This window comes from Lepisosteus platostomus, chromosome 10, assembly GCF_059453375.1.
Source record: "Lepisosteus platostomus isolate fLepPlt1 chromosome 10, fLepPlt1.hap1, whole genome shotgun sequence".
In the NCBI taxonomy this organism is placed as follows: Eukaryota; Metazoa; Chordata; class Actinopteri; order Semionotiformes; family Lepisosteidae; genus Lepisosteus; species Lepisosteus platostomus.
Genome location: NC_142620.1, coordinates 54,466,544 through 54,485,294, shown reverse-complemented (window position 1 = coordinate 54,485,294; position 18,751 = coordinate 54,466,544). Strand labels below are relative to the sequence as shown.

Genomic DNA, 18,751 nt, shown 5'->3' with positions numbered 1-18,751 from the left:
GTGTTTATTCATTAAACCGGAGTTGAACTGACTTCGAGCGCCGCTGCATCTGCGTTTCAAACGGTGAACGTCGAGAGAAACACTTCTAAAACCGTGTACCGATTTAGCTGTTTATTAAACTGCTGTCTTATGTGACATCCTATATTTTGTTTGGTAATAGGCCAACCACCAGAGCTGGTTTATTAGAGAACAAACGTGTTCTCTTCATTGCTTCGATACAGAAGCCTAATTTTAAAATGACACCAAGAAAAAGAGAGATTTCAGAACATTATTTTGGTCGTTTTGCACCTTACTGTGTAAAGATTTGCATTTGTATTGCATTTAAAACCAGTCAGTTGCAATAAGCAGCCAGTTTCGCCTGGCTTAGAAAACGTCGTATTTTACTTTATTTATTTATTATAATAAGTCCTCTGTACAAAATTATTTACACATTCTCTGAGGCTGCGAGTTGAATCTTTAATGTGACCATACAGGGGACTCGGGAGAGGGGGAGGGGGTGTGGGGACCGTGTTTGTCCAATTTAGTCCTGTCCTCTTCCACGGCCGGCGGAAACCTTCAGTTCGTCACGCAGTACTTCCAGAAACAGGCTGAAACAAGAAGAGGGGAAGTTCTCGAATACACACTGGCTGCCATTCAGAGGTGAAAGGTGAAGAGAGATGGTTTGATGAAGCAATTTCTCTAGTGCCTTTGTCTCGGATCTCATTAGGGGGCACTTGTGTCTGCTGCCCCATTTCTGCCCTGTCACAGGTGGATGTGAGCTGGGCCATCGGGCGGAGATGGAGCTGCAGGGTCTGTTCAGTGGAGCTCGGACATAACTCACAACCCAGCCAGCCCAAGTCTACATGAGAGGACGAAGCTGCAGCACAGGGGTGGATGGCATTACATCTGCACCCAGTAAGCCACAGCAGCCTCACCGGCCCCCAGCAGTGATCTACCAGCTGAGCACAAACACTTTGGGATTCCCAGGTTCCCAATCTGATGGGACAGCCAAGCCATTACATTCTTTTAAGGCCCCACCAGTACTCTGTATAGGTGTCTTCACTAGTTGAGCCACTAGGGGGCGGCCAGGCAGACATATTTATTAACACCTGGGATGGGGACCTAGGGTGCAGTGCTTATCTGGTTTTCTGCAGAACCTATTAATTAAAAGGTGCAGGAGCAGTCACTGGGAGACTTGATCTGCCTTCCAGTGTATTAATCCCTAACCCGAATGGCTGGCTCTGCCCTGGCCCTGAGAAAGACCAGTGCACATGTGCCCTAGCTGCTTCACCCCGCCCCCCGGGCTGTGTCCTCACCTCTCTTGTCCGTTTTCTGCGGGTTCTGCTCAGACCTGAAGAGGCTGTGTGTGCGCAGCCTGTCCAGAGCCGCCAGTTTCAACACTGCTGCCTTCACGTCTTCCACCTGGGAGCCCCGCCGACGCACAGAAACAGAAGGACAGAGAGTCACGGGAGTCAGGCTGCCTGTTTTTCCCAGCAGGGGTATTAGATCAGGCAAGTACTTGAGCCCCGCTGGACCCAGCCCTGGCCCTGGAGGAACACCGTGTCGGCTGGTTGTCATTCCAGCTGAGCTCTACATCCGCTCTGCTAACTGACGACTTCATTCATCTGCTCGCTTGTTTAGGCTTCTATCTAATTTCCTAAAATCTATGACTTCAAGGGCACTGTTTCAGACAACTTCAGCACCCAAGACTCCACACAGCCTCTCTGCGGCTTGTTGGCTGTTATTCCGAATGAACAGCTCCTACCGATCATGAAGAACAGACACAGATCAGAGTGACACTATCAGACATGTCCACAGCGGGTGGGTCACTGAATCAGGCACGCACACTTTAACCTTTTTTTTTCCTTCTGCAGAGGTCCAGTTGCTTACATTTCAGGCCAAAATCTTGAAAGAGAGACCATTTGTCCTTCTAAGTGCTGAAAACAAATTTACAGATACACCCGATACAGAAAACCGTAATCAATTAGTCTGATATTATGACCCAAAAATCTGAGGACGGTGTTTCTTCAGGTCAGCGGCTGGTAAACACTGTTTTTCACAGCAGATTTAAACTATTACAGAATTATGTCACAAAGAGACAGATTATCAGTCCAAAAAATCCTATACCTCTTCTTCTGTACAGCACAATGGAATTGTAATCAACAGTTTTAAACAGTCTCATCATAAGTTCCATCATCATCATTATTATTAACTGTTCAAAAATGTACCAGTTCTTACCACGTTGTTGAGCTTTTCCTGTTGGATAGAATCTTTAGTGCCTGAAATGAAAGGAAATAAGAGTTTGATTTGATCCTGCCCATTTTATTTTTAAATATCTTCAGCTACCATCTTTTTTCTCTGTTTGATAAAGTTTCAAAGTGCATCCTTGAATGCATGCTGGAGTATGATGTTTGAGGCGATGATTACTGTTGTTTTGTAGAACACCGGTTCTGGCTGCAGCCACATTTTCCCCTTTAGAGCAACGCTTCCCAGTCCTGCTCTTCATGTGTGACATTCAGTTACACAGTTGAACAAATAATGGCAATTGTAGGATTGATCCGAAATGTTTAATCATTTTCCGCCCTTACAAAGTTTCAGTTTTCAAGTTACATATGAATAGGTACAGGTTCATTTAAAAGAGAGGAGAACAATTCAAAACTGTCTGATAAGTAAAGTATTAGTTAGCTCTTCTGGATTTTGGTTCAATAGGCATGAACGGCGCTGGAACCCGAGTGTCTGGAGTGTCTGGAGTGAGGAGCTCCTGCTCACCTTTCAGCCTGCTCATCGTGTCCTGTCCCTGCGGCAGGAGGAGAGGGTAGAGACCCTTCATCTGCCCTCTGCTCTCTCCCAGAGATCCTCCTGTGCCTTCTGCCTCCTCGATGTCTGCGGCCACCCTCTGGAACATATCTGCCAAACAAGAGCATGCCTGGAGCCCCTCACAGCAACGCAGCAAGCAGGGCAGTGCGACCAAGAACCGGCACCGCCTCACCCTCTGACCTCTCTTCCCTTCATAAACACAGCCGAGCTGAGATTCAGGTCAGACGCTTGTCAGAATGAGACATGGCAGCAATCGTTGGCTTCATATGACTTCACATTCACCATCCTTCACTCCTAGAACATTTTATCTCAAGACTGACAAGGGCAGACAGCAAATGATTGGAGCCTGGAGGCAGGAATGAATTATGACCATCCCTTTTTGTAGCATACTCACAGCTCGAGGGAAGCTGAAGGGAATAGAAGCTGGTCAGTCACTTAGTTCTATGATGATTGATAACAAACCTGGTATGCATTCACATGGATCCCTGTAAACATCTGTTCACCATATTTAATCTCTCTCCTTGTGGAAATTTACCACAGTCACATCTCTTTCCTATGTCTTCCTATGGGATGCATCATGATGTACCGCTGTGATTTACATTCTGACTGTCTCACACTGCACGTTAGCTGGTTTTATGCCACAGCAACCTTTCATGTGGCCATACCTCTTAATACACTAAAGCTTTGCACCACAGTGGGTCCCAATATACATAAATACAGGTGCACATGCAGCTGAGCAAGCCCATGTCCAGTACATCTGACAATGCTTGGTCAAACACATATCCCATCTCTGCATTAATTTGTGTTTCTGTTTGCTTTTTTAAAAATAAAGCAGTAAATGCAAGTTCAATAGCTTCTTCAATGTGCTTTAATCGTGTAATACCCCCTAATTTGTATTGTGTTGCTAAGTTGTCCTAGTAATATGTATGCATATCTGAGATATAAAAGTCAGTCCAGTGGAGCTCAATTCTCGGTTTTAGGTAAGTGCAAAAGTGACCTTTCTGTGCTTAAGTGCTAAGTCGCAAACCACTCTTCAGTCTAGAAATCAAGTTTTCTAAGAGCCTGCACAAACCCTGACAAAAAAAACTTTGCACCCCTTTGCACTGTTCGGGAGTAAAGCAGTTAAAAGTTCAGCAGACTTAAACTCAACAAACCTGAACAAACCCCTCTGTGTGGTAAACTCACATAGCAGGGCTAAAGTTTTTAGAGTCGGCTTCTGAAATGTGGAAAAAAAGAACAGGTGCCCGCTGTTCAATTGAGCACTTGCAGTTCATCATGCCTACCTGCCTGCGGCACCAGACTGGCTCCTGAGTACAGCGGAAAAGCCTGGCAGCAACTGGCAGACAACAGGACAACAGCTGTGTAGACCAAAGCCCAGGACTGCATGATCGTGCCTCGGGATTGGGGTCAGTTCTGCTCCCCTGCGACTGGAGATGCCTCACTTTTATATCTTCCAGGGCCATCCATCACAGGGGGATCGATATTTTATCATGTCACCTCAGCATGGCTCTAATGGTTTTGATGTGATAGGTCCCTCGTCATTGCTGTCATTAGCAGGTTGCTGTCAATTTAAATCTCCCCTATCACCGCCTGTGCAGAGCGCCTTCACAAATGTTGACTCGCAGCTGCCTCAGTGAAGTCATGTTGGCTCCTTCTTCCTGCGGGACGGGTTCCGAACCCTGCGCGCTGCCCTGTTTGCCCCGCGTCGCCGATAAGCCCCCTCACTCAGCTCGGTCTGTCGATCACACAAACAAAAGGCTGAGCAGATAAATGTTTGAAAAGAATGTTGTCCCTTCCCTGTCTCTGTAACCTGCAGAATTCAGCTTCTGTAGCCACATGCCAGGGCTCCACATTAACGAGCCACTGTTGTGCACGTTTAACCTTGCAGGAACCCAAACCGTCCTGCACAGCCTAAACTGTAAAAGAGCAAAGTCTTTTAATCGGCATCGCAGCAAACTCATCCACTGTGACACTGCTTAATAGTGAACCTCATTAAGGACGACTGTGACACTGGTTAATAGTGAACCCCATTAAGGACGACTGTGACACTGGTTAACAGTGAACCCATTAAGGACAGTGCATGAGCTTCTGTTCAGAAGGTGAGAACTGGTCATCAAAAGAGTTGCTATGAGACCATCTGCTATACGAGCTAAGATGCTGTAACCTGAGGTCTTAAATATTACTTTCTACACCAATAAATGGTACCATAAACATGAGCCCAGGTTGCAGCAATCAAAGCCAGAGGTAGAACTCCGTGTTTCCCAGGACAAAATCCAATGGCAACAGGAGCTGCTACATCATGCACAGAGGGTGGAGGTCCATGCTCCGTTCTGCCCTCTCCTCCTGCTGGAGTGTAGTGAGGCTGCAGGCCCTGTTGTCTTAGCCAGCCTCAGTATCTTATTCTTTGACCGTGGGCAGCTGTGGCATATTCTCACTGGTGCACTAGGTCTTCTGGCTGGAGTTTGCATGTCCTCCCTGTGCTTGTGTGGGTGTGTTCCAGTTTCCTCCCACCTGCCACGCAGCAAAGACAGGCAGGTGAGGTGTAACTGGCTTTCCTGCGAAGGCTTGACTTCCCGGTGATCTGCCATCTCCAGGTCTCAGATGGCATTTCATTGGACCACGGCTGGGCACCTTGATCAGCTTCCATTTGCAGAACTCAAATACATGTATAATAACTTCATTTATTTCATTTGTTTATATTTTAAGGCTTAAATGTGTTGTAAGTCATGTATCTCACTCTCAGTTTTGTACTTTTTTCTCCTCTTCACTAACAACTCAGATCCAGGGCAGCCAGTCTGCTTCGCTATGTCATCACTGATGCTTTGGCAAAACAAGCATTGAATGCCAGGAGTAAAGCCCTTTCGCGCGCTCTTGGTGATGGTGTGGCTGAGGCACTGCGCTGGGCTTTTAGATCGAGTTACAGGGGCTCTTTGTCAAGATGAAAGGTTTTTAATCGAACTGGGGAGAAACATTAGAAAGAGCTGGAACTTTGCTGGTTGTGATGGATGAGGGTGTCAAAATGTCTGTGGTGCTGCTGTTAAAGACAGCCGGTGCTGCTGCACTCTCTTGCTGGCCGGGCCGTATCTGATGAAGAATAGTATCTAAACATAGAACTAGTTAACAGAAGATGTATTTCTCAGTCTGGGGAAAAGTACTTACAGCATATTGAGTCCTGACAGAGCTGTGGGGCGGAATCGTTCTACACCGTATTTGCAGTCTTTTATGACCCTTCTAATTGATTTTTTTAAATATATTTTTGTTGCTTCCTTCCGATTGATCAAATATGACTTTTTGTTACTTTCACTTTCTTGTTTTCGGAAACAAGCATCACCTTCGCAGCCAAGTCACGGTTTGGTGTCTTGTGTCTTGCTCTAGCACACAAATGATTTGATTTTGCTCCAGCAAAGAGATGCGGCAGGAATCTAACACTGAAGGTCAAGCATCAGGCAAGCAAAACCAAAGAACTCCGCGATGAGCGCTCATGACAGTATTTTGTTGTTTTATAAAGATCGATCTTACCAACAAAATACAGTATATTTACTGAACCCAGCACAAGATGGCCCAAGCATGATTTAGTATTTGGAACTAGTTTTGAAGTACAATGTTTATTTTACTTGCAACCTAAGCTGACATTTAACCAGTTGATTAGATAACAAATGCTTTTAATTCCTGCATCCACTTTTAGTAGTATGTATGTGTTGATATGAAACAATGACATGACAGACTTCACATAGTATGGACTACCACTTCCAAAAGCAATGAAAAAAACGTTGTTGTTTTTCCTTTCCTTGCCCTTTATTGACTATTTCAATAGTCTACAATTTCACTTTCAGATAGAAGGTGAAAACAAGTGCTGAAATAAAATATAAAGCATTATATTCGGATTGTTGAGGTATGTCAGCTAAAAAGAACCTATAAACGAACAAAATAATCTCATGTAGTTCAGGTGGGGAGCTGCATCAGCATGCGTAGGCTGGAAAGGAACAAGTAACAGGTTTATTCCCTGCTGAAAAGAGAAGAAAGAAAACACAACGTTTCGGCCTTGGAGCCTTCTTCGTGTGGTGCGTTCTGAACCAAACCTGTGTTCAGGAAGTAGACGCCCGCTGTGTATACTGGGTTATTTGCAATGCACACATACGGCCTGCGTATTTAACGCATTTTCGTTTTAGAAAAGGAGTAAAACAAACTTCTTCGACTCGCAATTTGTGTGCTGATCTTGACACACCGCCACACGCCCTTGGGTGCACACCCGCTCGGCCCCGCGCCGCTCTGACGTCACGCGCTCTTTCGCAAGCGGAAGTGCCCGGGGCACGTCACTGAGCTAATAACATGAGAGCAGGAAGGATACAACCAGGCAGTTTATGAGAAATCACGTTTTCCTACCGTGTGCAGCAAACGAAAATAAAAAAAGGTAAGCTCATGATCTTCAGAATAAAAAAAAAGGCGCTAATGTTTCTGTCGTAACTCGACGATTGAGGGGTTGCGGCCGGATCTGATTTCCCGACGGCACAGGTAGCTCTTCGGCAGTGTTTTTCAGTGTTGCAGCCGCACAGGCAAACTTAGATGTTACTGCACCGAGTGTGCTTCGAGTTTAATCATTCACCGGGATCAAGCTCGTCCTCCAGACCGGAGGCGCTGCTTTATTCCGTGTTACTTGCACAGCCAGCTGGTCAAGCTGCCGCTGTCGGTGCAGTTCGGTCTCATTTTGGTTTGCTCCTGCCGAGTTCTCCGGAGTCGATTATGTTCAGACAGCATCCAGAGAAGGTCGGGGATATAAGCGTTGTCCCCGTACTCGGCAGCAGGGTTATAGCCCCTAATACTGTACGTTTGTCACAGGGATCACGGCTAACCTTCTTCAAAAACCTCCCCGTGGCAAAAGTCGCACTTGATTCCGAAATCTCTCACTCCTGGCTCCGGATTAGTAAATGTTCAGTCTGTTTTGAAGATGTGTGTGTGTATATATATGTATACAACTTTGTCAGTAAACCTAACGAAGCGCATATATCGCTCTTGATCAGCTAGTGACTAACGCTGGGAAATGGGGGGTGTCGATAATGCTGGGGAGGGTTAAACTTCTTGAGTTTACCTGAAGTTTCAGGAGGGCTGAGGGAGAAGAGCTTCTCTGTCTTCTTTAAAACAGCTGATCTGTTGTGTTATGTAGCCTTTGTCATGCTGGGTTGTGTCTTGCGGGAGGCCGATTGCATTCCTGCGGATTCAGTCGATCCGAAAACGAGTTTAAGGTTCACGGTCTCTTATTTACCAGCACTGTAAGTGTTTGGAGCAGAAAAATGGCTTCCCGCTGCAATAAGCTTCTTACGTACTGTAGCCCCAGATGATCTTGTCCTTAATGGTCTGTTTCGGCCTGAGTTTTAATAATGTGGTGTGGCTGATATGGATTTAGATTTTGTCTCGTATAGTTTTCCGTAATTGTGCTTTAGTCCCCGGGAACGCGCTGTGATGTGGAAAACATCAATTACAGCGACCGCCACAGATAGGCTTCAACTCTCCCTGGGCGTGTTGAGATCAATTGAAAATGCAATGAAGGCTGTGTTTTTGAAGTATCGTATAATTTAGCGTGTTCATCGCGCCACTGTCTTCGTGTGGACAGTGACCTCTCGGGAAGCTCTCCACCTGAAATCCATCTTCATGGATTGTCAGTGCTGAGACCTGGTGTCTCCGATCCGGTTCGTAGAGGGTCTTCTGGGGGTTTTCGTCCCAGTCCAGCTCTTGGTTACACAGCTGGTGTGTTTAAATAACTGCCGGATATTCATATTTCTGTTCCCGACTCTAGCGTGTTTCATGGGTAGCTGTACCACGTTTCATGACGTGTATGTTTCGAGCAGCGGTAAAAAGACTTTAATCCTATAAATCTCCAGCCGAGAAGGAAATGAGTTTGCTTGTTTAATGACCTGCCCAGCTTAGAGCAAGAGCCAGAAGATGCCAGACCCCGTGAGTTCTCTGTCCTGGGCACGCTTTACAGATTTAAAAACTACTGCCTCACCCAGCGCATTATAGTATAGAAATGGGGGGGTCGGTTAGGCCAATCCAGACGCCTGGGTAGTTAGTAGCTCAGTGACACAAGGGTCTCATCCAGGTGTTTCTTGCTAGAAGCCAGGCTATCGGCTTCAACAGCTTGGCTGAGTGGCTTTGTTCCACACTCCCCCCACTCTTTGTGGAAAGAAGACCAAGCTGTCCTCACGCCAGGAGTCCAGACTGTCCTGGTCCAGGGCACGCTCCACCCACTTTTTCCCGAGACACTGGGACCCCATCCAGAGTCCATATTTGCACAGGATAAGTTAACTGGCTTCCGGATCATTTGTGTGTTTAAGAAATTACGCTGGGTGCAAAGTTCACCTGTAGTCTTCTCTTTCCTGGGAAGTTGCTCCTCCTGTTTATATGGCCTCATTGTCTCCAGATCAGCGTGGCTTTTAGGGGTGACAGGTGAGAAGATTCTGCAAGGGTACGTAGGTGAGGTGTCGATGAGAAGAGCGCCTGTTTGCTGCTTGTCTGAGGGTGATCTGTCCTCTCTGTCACACGCAGAGGTTAAACAAAAGGCAGGAGTCCCCCGTCCTACACAAAGCTTCTGAATCCCTCTGAGCAACCCTCAGCACGTAAGAATGAAGGGGTCTCTGCGCACCTACAGCAACAACACTCTGCTGCATTTAGCACTGCGGAGATGGCATCGTTCTTAATCAAGCAGAGGTTCTTCAGGTCTGACCAAGCCCACATTCCTTTAACTTGATTCAAGCATTGTCTTTCATTAAGGGGATTAAGCTGCTTTTCCCAGAACCGCACTGTGTGGGTTTTGAGCCGCTCGGGTTCGAAGGGGAGCCCGGCGGGGGTTTCTCTGGCTCATGCCTGCGTGGCTGTCCCGCGTCACTGGTGCTCTTCTCCTGCCGCAGGTTGCTCAGCATGCTTTCGGAGGGCGGATCCTTCGTCAAGGGCATGGTGATGGGGGGCCTGTTCTGCGCGGTGGTCTCGGTCATCGGGAACTTCAGCGCGGGGCCCCAGCCCTCTCCCGAGCTGCACCTGCACCATCACGTCAAGGCCCCCACCAAGGAGGAGCTCCTGAAGCTGAGCGAGGCCAAGAGGCGGGAGCTGGCCCAGCGAGTCCGCGTGTTCTGCGCCATCTTGGTCCAGCCCAGGTACCTGCAGCAGTGGGTGGCCGCCAAAGAGACCTGGAGCAAGCACTGCGACAAGGCCAAGTTCTACAGCTCGGAGTCGGTGAAGGCGCTGGAGTCCGTGGACCTGGCCGAGAAGGACGACTGGATGAAGATGAGGAAGGCCCTGAAGCATGCCTACGAGCACGGCAAGGAGTACAGCTGGTTCCTGCTGGCCGAGCCCAGCACCTTCACCGTCATCGAGAACCTCAAGTACCTGGTGCTCAACAAGGACCCCGAGCAGCCGTTCTACCTGGGGCGCACGGTGAGGTCCGGCGAGCTGGAGTACGTGGAGTACAACAGCGGGATCGTCCTGAGCGTGGAGGCCCTGCGGCGGCTGCTGGGGGCCTTCGACGACCCCAGCAAGTGCCCCGAGCAGGGCCGCGCCATCTGGAAGGTGAGCGAGGAGAAGGAGCTGGCCGCGTGCCTGAAGTACACGGGCGTGTTTGCGGAGAACGCCGAGGACGCCCAGGGGAGGGAGCTGTTTCACAGGAAGGCCGTGGGCGCGCTCATCGAGGAGGCCCTGGCCCAGAAGTCCGGAGAGACGATCGGCAAGTTGTCGGACCTGGCCATCTCCTTCAGCTCGGTGCCCCCCAATCAGATGCACGTCATGATGTTCGGCGTGTACCGGCTGCGTCCCTACGGGCACACGTTCCACGACTCGCTGATATTTCTGCCTCCAGAGGGCTCCGACAATGACTGAGCGGCGCCAACCTGTGGGGTCACAGGTGAACGGGCCAGACTTCAGCGGAAAAGTTTATTTTTGAATCTAAGTTTATGTATTTATACACGAAACGTACACACATGCCTCATTATTTTATTTTTGGGTTTCTGGGATCACCTCTCTTCTGTAAAAGGGAGGCAGCTTCTGTAAAAAGAAGCAGCTTTAAAATGGAGGGAATTAAGTCTCGGGGATGAATTTAATTTAAACTGGAAAGCAAATTAGATCTTCTGGGTTGTGGTGGGGGTGTCGTACAATGATGTGAGTAAGGGTTTGTGGGCTCAGTGCAGGGCCTCTTCTGCTTGGCGTCTTCTTGGGGATTCTTTTGTGCAGTTTTTGATTTTAGTGTCCTGTTCAGTTTTATTCCATTAACGTACAAGAAAACCTGCCAGAAAGACACCAGTGGGGCACAGTTGATCCACCAATTTATTTATTCCCTTAGCATTTCAGCAGGGTGTTCCTTTGTTCCTCCTGCTGCGCTTTGCCAGAGTAGCTGTGCAGTGTAGCGAAGTGTGGAAAGAGACTGGCTTGTGATCCATACTCAAGAGAGATGAGGCAGATTCACAGGAAAGAGAACTTCACAGCTGCCTCTTGGGTTTTGGAACGTTCCAGCTCCTCAAGGAGTTTGCTGTGTTTTCACTTAGCTTTCCTGTGATTTTGATAAACATCTTTGCTAAACATTCTGTTTGCTTTGGCTGTCCTGCACTGCAATTTATGAAGCACCTGATTCTCAAGAAATACATGGCCTGTAGATTTAATTCTGACGCCCTTTAGCTGTGGAAGAAGGGCTTCAGATTGAGCCCTCATGCCTCACATTTGCACGTGTTGCAGGTTCCTACTGGATAAAATTCCATGATTCTAGAAACAAAATGCACAGTGAATCCTTACTTGTTCACTTGAGCCTCCAGCAGGGTTGCAGGGGCTACTGGGGTGCGGAGGGACATCAAGTCATGACTTGGAATTGTACCATTTTATCTTAACCAGTCATGAGCACTGGAGTACCAGACTCTCTTGGAGAAAGAAAAGTTTTTTTTTTTTAGCATTAAAAGCAAAACCAAATGCAGCAGCTTTAGAAACTGAGCATGCTTGGAATGTCAAGTGGGAGTGTTTTCTAGTTCGGAGGTCCTGTAGAGCCGGAGTATCCAGTCCTGGTGCTGGAGGGCCAGCGTGTCTGCAGGTATCTGGTCTCTAATGCCACGGTGCCTGTAGAGCTGGGACCAGCTGCTCAATGGTTCCAGCTGAGCTCGGCTGGAAAGAGAACCTGCAGACACACTGTCTGCCCGGGGCTGGCTGGGTCACTCCGGCTTCAGAGTATTGCACACCTCAAGAGTGACAACACTTCTTGTGCCTTGTGGTTATTGCAGTCGGGTACTGAGTATACTTCAAGGTACTGGAGAAAAGTAGACCTTTTATTGTTTAATATTCCGCTCTGCCACGCCACCCACATTTCCTGACCTTTTTGTGCAATAGTATTGGGCTGGGGAGGTCGGACCTGGAACTGAAAGAGTGTGTAGAGACACTTCAGCACACAGCCTGTGGCAGAGAATTGTGCAGCTGTGTCCTCAGGAGCTCTGAGCTACTGTGCACCAGGACGTTAGACCAGACTGGCACCGAAGGTTTATCTTGGGATGTTCCTGATGCTGTTGCTGGAAAAACAGTGCAGAACGCTTCTCCTAACTGGCACTTGAAGTCGTGTTTATTTTAGAGCAGGATCTTATCCCAGAAAGGAAAGAGTTCCTCCTGCAGTTTTGGTCAAGTCATGCATGTTGCAGGCAGTAGGAGCTTGCGCTGAGTGTGGCAGTGTTTTTTCCTTTTACTTGGGCTCCAGTGCGCCCATCAGGAATGCTGCTGGTCACATCTGCACTGTGTGAGCTGGATTCGAACCTGTGCACCCCATCTGCAGCTCTGTTCTCCAAGTCCGCTCTGCCGTTGGCTGACCCCGAGCCCATGAACACGCGGCAGGCGAACGGTGGGGCACTGGAACGGTATTGGAGGATGCAGAAAGGGACTCTTCTACAATATCATGACCAAAAGACAGCGGAACACGGTGTCTTCTCTTCACCTCGCCGTCGGCCGTTGCCCGTGAGTGGAGGGGAAAGTCGATTTCCTCCCACTGTCCCATCATCAGAAAGCCACTTGCTCCTGGTCCGGATCAGGGCATCCCAGGACATGTCTCACCTTGCGCCCTGTGCTTCTGGGACTAGCTTGTGGAAGAGGAGCCAGGCCAGAGCAGGGGGGATGCACACAGGGAGCCTTTTGGGACGCCAGGTAACCTAGCCACCAGGTGCTTGGGAGGTGGGAAGACACACTTGGAGAATTCCCTGCCTCCAAACGGAATCGAACACGAGATCAAAGAGCTTTGAGGCCACAGTGCCACTCTGCCTGCTGCCTGGAAGTCATTGAATTTTTTGTACAATACGATGCTTGTTAAAACAATCTGTACTGATGTGAATGAGCAATGATGTTGATCGATAAGCAGAAGATCAGCAGTTGTGATCTTTGCAATGTGCTGCATTTTGCTAAACTGTCCATTAAAGAACACAGACATATGTTGGTTTTTAGCGAACATTGTGACAATGTGAAGTTGTGAACATCGGGCTTTCACATACGTAATTATGGTTAAATAATTGAGTGTACTGCATACCAGGTTACAGGTACGAATTCCGGCATGTCCATTTTGAGTGTTAAAATGAAAAGCCAGGTTTAGTTTGGATTCTGTTACTATATCATGCTATCAGTTCTCTGGACCCTTTCACTGAGGAAAAAATAACATTCTATAGATGTATGTCTACAAAAAATATATTTAATACATATCAATGTCCCACTGAATCAGCAATACACCTGTATCATTTTAAGTCTCATCTATAGTACGATAACATTTTTCTGTTGTATAATACAACATATTTGTGACACTATGCTCAGCTTTTCTAACGTTTTGAAAGTAAGACCAAGACATTTTCCTGTAATTTTCATGTCTTAAGAACAGCTGCCCTCATCTTAAAAGTCCTGAAGCATATTTGTGTATATTTTTTTACTGACATTTGACTTGCTGCACAAAGTCTCTAAGACTTTTTGAAGTCTAGCTTTATTGAAAAAGGAAGGAATATCTTATCTTAATTGGACGTGAGCTCTATTAAAATGTTTCGTAAGTTGTAAAATAAACCTGATATTACTGTTAAATAAATATTTTTGCATAAGACATACTTTTCTACTAGCTTTTTGGATAAATGAAAATACAAAGTCAAGATTCTCTGGACTGTTTGTAGTTTGTCAATGTATGTCTGTGACTGAATATTGCTGTAAATATCTGAAGTGATTTCAAAACTGATTTGAATATGAAACATTAAAAATGTTTGGTTTTTACTTGCTTAAACATTGAGAACTTGTGCTGGTTTTCATTTTGTTCAGGTTTAAGTCCGATTTAATCCAGTTTCTGTACAATCCTCAAGCAATAAAAACTAACAGACAGTTCATGCCTTATAACTTACACATGGTAAACGAGCTTTAGCACAGCTGGCTCTCCACTGCCAGAGCTAGGCCTTAATACTTATCCAGCTGTCTTTACATGCACAGCATAGTGCTGGAGGCTTGGCCAATAATTCATTTCAGTCATTCTGATGATTTGAATTGAAGCCAGTCAGTTAAAGTTCCCAGTAACTGCAACGATTAACCAACACACAATGGCAATTGTTAAGTCCTATAAGCCTTGTAAAAGCTGAGTCTGGCAAATAATTAACTCAAGACTGCATTTATTTTAAGCAACCTTAAACGTATCCACATCAATAATCACCCCTCTTTCCTGACAAAGAAGTAGAGCATAGAAGAACACCTCAAAAGAGAAAAAGCATACAAAGCTATTTTATTGTGCAACATCATGAAAGCAAGGTTTTTCAAAGGTTTAACAATCCATCCCTATAGACTGTACATCATCGCGGACTGTAGGACATCCTCTGGTGTTCCAGGCACTCTCTGTTCGCTAACACACAGCCCACAGGTGGGTCTCACTTGTATGTCTTCATGTGCCACAGCCCGTCGTTAAGGTAATGGATATTTTCAATCCCTATACCCTTGTTCACTTTCTCACTGCAGAGAAAGAAGAAAAAATGCAGCTTTTCAAAACAGAATCACAACACATGCAGAGGCAAGACAGACTAGAAAAAAAGAAGATAAAAGACAAGTATCTAGGACTTGCAGTGTCAGGAAAATACGGCGTTTCTTAATTTTTCCCAAACTTGCTTCAGAGTCACTAACTCAGACTCCAAGTTAAAACGGACAGCTGTATTTCACTCTACCTCAGACAGCACTATTGTAAAATACGTAGGCGTGATTATCATTTATGCTCCCTTGCTTTGTGTAATGTGAGATGTCAAAGCAATAACGACTGTGAGGAAGAGATCAGCGATCCCGACTACTGGAATTGCTGCCTTCCTGGTGCAGAATCCTTTCAAATTCCAGCTGATCTCACACAGCACGTCTGCCTGCAGACCCTAGCCTGCTGTTGCCTGTGCTCGCTCCAACAGCGAGCAACCATGGGGTTAACACCTGACTGGTCGACTTCCACCTCAGACGAGGTGTCTTAAGAGTTGCTGCTTCATCCAGTTAAAATTAAAACACCACATTCCAACCAGGATGAATGAGCACCTGCAGTGGCACCCACCTGCACGCACACGTGAGCGCCCTCGTATTCGTTTTCTGATGGTGAAGCTATCTGGTATGCAACCCAGAATCCTGTAATTGTTATCTCATAGGAAAACATGGCCCAGAGAAGCCTACGAAAAGCATGCCACTGGGATACAAGGAAAACTCCAATGAAATCTCGGTTAAATGTAAGTGAATTAGGTTGAGTACTTACATGTTATCAGCCGACATTTTCATCACTCCAACACAGAGGGCATGTTGCTTTCCTTCTGCCATTATAGCCTACATACCTCACTTAAGGAAACCACAGACATTGACGTAACCAGGTACAAGCTACACCACGATGCATTCCTTTTTAACCTGCTGTGCTTTGTTCTTGCTCTTTCACGCCCTACCCTGAAGTGACCAAGGCAGGGATTCTAAAAACAGGTTTTCCCGCTTGTCTGAGATTGGCCTGGCAGGTTAGAAAGAACATGTTGGTAAATCAGTAGCCAATGTACAAAATAAAACAAAAAAAAAAGTGCTTTCAATTGATGTCGAACACCTAAAAATAATAATTACACTAACTTGTAGCTTTACAAAACCGTCTCCTTTTCCTCTGTCAAAATCGTGTATATCCATAAAAAACACCCCAATAAAGAATCAGAATAAATATAAAAAACACACAAGAATAAGTGGTGATCCGAATAACAGATGTATGAGAAGTTAAGCTCAAGGTTTACAGGACTGGATATGTAAGAGTTTTTATATTGGCAACTTTTAAGCATTTTTATCCTCCTGATAAATTCGTGAGCTGAAACAAAGCAGGGATTCCAGTCTGCTCCCGTTGTGCTCTAGCTATGTACTTTGTCCAGGAGGTTGGTGGTGTTGGAACCTCGAGTGGTTTGCCATCACTGTTCGCTCACTCTGCAAAACCCCCGGGTCTATGTCCTGTACTGGCTTCAAGGATCTGCCACAGAGTGCCGGGCCAAGGGCACAGACAGGGACAGGTGGGAATACAGGCCCCTTCCTTCTGATCCGGCACTATTTCCATTATGTAGGACACAACTCTCCAAGGATACAACTACCTTGTCAGCTTCTGCAGGGTACAGCTTGGCTCCAGGGGACGTCAGCCCTGGGCACATGATGTTGGCTCCGCTCAGGACAAATTTAATGGCTCCTTTATCTACTTGCTGGTGTGGAAGAATAAAGGGATCTAAGAGAGCAAGGTAAACACAAAAGCACAAAAGCACTCAGGTTAATATCCTCCACCCAGCAGTCAAATATGTAATTTGATGAGAAAAACAAACTATGGATCTTGTTTGCTACCATGAGATTAACTGACTATAGACCATTTCATTCAATATTATTTATCCATTCATTTTCGAACTGCTTCTTCCAATTCAGGGTGGTGGGGGAGCCAGAGCCTATCCCAGCCAGCCATGGCTGCTGGGCAGGATACAGCCTGGGCAGGACACCAGTCCATCTCAGGGCACTCACAGACACAAACGCAGACGCGTACTCCCACCAGGGCCCAGCGCTGTGATGCTACCCATCAACGCCAACCACTGCGCCACCATGCCACCCATGAAATACTTATATTAAATAGAAACAACATTGGATATAAAGACGAAACAGGAAGGAATGAAGAGAACAAGTAGGAAACGTGTCACTGTCAGGAACACTTAAAGATCACAAAAAAGTCATGAAAGAGCAGATAGACTGAAAATGTAGAATTAAGAGCCACGTTCAAATCTTCAGTGTTCTCACCCTACATACAGCTCTGGACCTGCTCTGCTATCACATTACAAACAAACAACACTGGCCGTTTTCCTCTGAAGCCGTGAGAAAAGGAGCAGCCAAGAGCTTACATTTATGAAGCAGTCTCAGTGTGGGGTAGAACGGGCCCTCTCTCTGCCTGAAGAACAGCAGCTCCCCGTTCACAGTCAGGATTTCAATGTGCTCGTGGCTGCAAACGATCGAAACACCAAGTTTACACAGCTTCACTCCACAAAGCGCCCCCTCATCGATCCGCACTGGTGCGGCCGCGTCCACGGCGCCCCTGCGGCGCTCTCTTCCAACTGCTCACAGCCTGCTCGGTTCTCAGGCCTGCGAGTCTGCCTTCACGCTGGCAAGAGAGCCCCTGCAGCTGGCTGTGTCGGGGCAGGGAGTGCCATCAGGCAGGGAGCCTGCAGCCTCACAGACACCCTGAGAGAGAACTGGGCTGGGCACATAACTGCCAAGTCCACAGACCCGTCAGAATGTGAGCAATTAAAAGAAAACCCGCATGCCTTTATTGGGTTTGCAGATGTGCTAACCTGCAGTAAGCAATACCTCTTTGCCTTCTGAAGCCTTCCCTGCATGATCCTTAAGCAAACTTTCAGTTCCCTTTCAAAACAGCAGAAGGCAACTAGGCTTTCTGCTTATCAGGCGTTGTCAGTCTAAGACAGATATATTACAGAAGTCACAGACAGCCAATCTTAATCTAAAAGGTGGTAAAACCTGTTTCCTTATCTCTTCCCCATGTTAGCTAAGATGCCCAAATTTGCTGGTTCTAGAGAATTAGACCACAATGAACACAGGGGTTTTCAGGTATGCGGATTACCATCGGACGATTTTGACAGGATCTTTTTTCGGCATGATCTGATTGAGCCATGAATCGATGTCAGGAAACTGCTCCAACAGCTGGTTCTTTATGCCTTTGATGACAGACGTCTTCAGCTGAATGCAATTGGAAACATTTTCCTTCTCGTCAAATCTGGAATGAGATTACAAAGAGGGGTTCAAAGCTGTGCGGTAAAATATAGGGGTAAGTGGCTCTACATCAGGAGGGCAAACCGCACCTTCTCAAGTCCCGGGGTAGCCTAGCTTGGAGAGTTGGATCTATGTAACATTAAAGTCTTATTTCGTTTTAAGAAAACAAGAATCCTGTATGACGGTAATAGAAAGCTGAGATAAAATGGATTTAAACAAAATATACTGTCTTCCTTAGAAACTCCCGTGCTTTGAAATGCGAGAAAAGATTTAGTCTCATCATAACACAAAAACATATGTAATTCAAGAAAATCTACTACAATGTAACACGTAACAGCGCATAGACAGAAGACTTTTACATATTTTTAAAAACACTACATAGGTGCAAGACAGTATTTTAAAAAAAGAACACTTGAAAGGCACAGAGACTATTATTAAAATGTTTCTGGACGTCACTGGCTCAGACCAACGGCTGCGAATTGAGACACAGACAAATCACTGCCAAAGAAACAAAACACCCAACTTTTTAAACATCCTCGGTCGTCACCCCTGCTGAATAAGCGAATTCTAACTGAAGCTCCTGGGCACGCAGTCTTCAGTAAATCATGCAAGTACAATTCAGTCTCCACGCTTGTTCTCAGTGTACCGCACACACAAGCTCTTCACGATTTTTACAGCAGAAGAGCTACGACTGCGCGACAGC

General features: G+C 46.5%; 3 protein-coding genes across 3 annotated transcripts; 1 reads left to right on the top strand and 2 right to left on the bottom strand.

The window, feature by feature from the left end:
* Positions 1 to 431: 431 nt before the first annotated feature.
* urp1 (urotensin-related peptide 1) lies at positions 432 to 8,057 on the bottom strand. Its single transcript, XM_088597399.1, is given in 7 exon segments — positions 432 to 587; positions 1,296 to 1,401; positions 2,218 to 2,258; positions 2,749 to 2,886; positions 4,080 to 4,196; positions 4,199 to 4,531; positions 7,883 to 8,057. Coding segments are annotated over 6 exon segments (495 nt in total). The 5' UTR covers positions 4,260 to 4,531; positions 7,883 to 8,057; the 3' UTR covers positions 432 to 555.
* On the top strand, positions 7,057 to 13,983 carry c1galt1c1 (C1GALT1 specific chaperone 1). Its single transcript, XM_088597396.1, has 2 exons — positions 7,057 to 7,207; positions 9,699 to 13,983. The coding sequence occupies exons 1-2, from the start codon at positions 7,158 to 7,160 to the stop codon at positions 10,657 to 10,659; spliced, it is 1,011 nt and encodes a 336-aa protein (XP_088453522.1). The 5' UTR covers positions 7,057 to 7,157; the 3' UTR covers positions 10,660 to 13,983.
* A 536-nt stretch (positions 13,984 to 14,519) lies between these two features.
* mcts1 (MCTS1 re-initiation and release factor) lies at positions 14,520 to 18,740 on the bottom strand. The gene is made up of 6 exons (XM_088597398.1): positions 18,572 to 18,740; positions 17,900 to 18,052; positions 17,166 to 17,263; positions 16,377 to 16,510; positions 15,530 to 15,597; positions 14,520 to 14,760 (listed from the first exon to the last, which is right to left on the bottom strand). Exons 1-6 carry the CDS (start codon positions 18,580 to 18,582, stop codon positions 14,679 to 14,681), a joined length of 546 nt encoding a protein of 181 aa, XP_088453524.1. The 5' UTR covers positions 18,583 to 18,740; the 3' UTR covers positions 14,520 to 14,678.
* Between the last annotated feature and the right edge of the window lie 11 nt (positions 18,741 to 18,751).

What these genes read in the sequence shown, in the direction of transcription:
- mcts1 (XM_088597398.1), bottom strand. An exon ending in CCTGTCAAAATCGTCCGATG is followed by an intron (nt 17,264 to 17,899) that starts GTAATCCGCATA and finishes GATCGTTTGCAG; the next exon opens with CCACGAGCACATTGAAATCC. An exon ending in CAGAAGCTGACAAGGTAGTT is followed by an intron (nt 15,598 to 16,376) that starts GTATCCTTGGAG and finishes TGAGGTATGTAG; the next exon opens with GCTATAATGGCAGAAGGAAA.
- c1galt1c1 (XM_088597396.1), top strand. Translation starts at nt 7,158, where the DNA reads ATGAGAAATCACGTTTTCCTACCGTGTGCAGCAAACGAAAATAAAAAA. An exon ending in GCAAACGAAAATAAAAAAAG is followed by an intron (nt 7,208 to 9,698) that starts GTAAGCTCATGA and finishes CTCCTGCCGCAG; the next exon opens with GTTGCTCAGCATGCTTTCGG.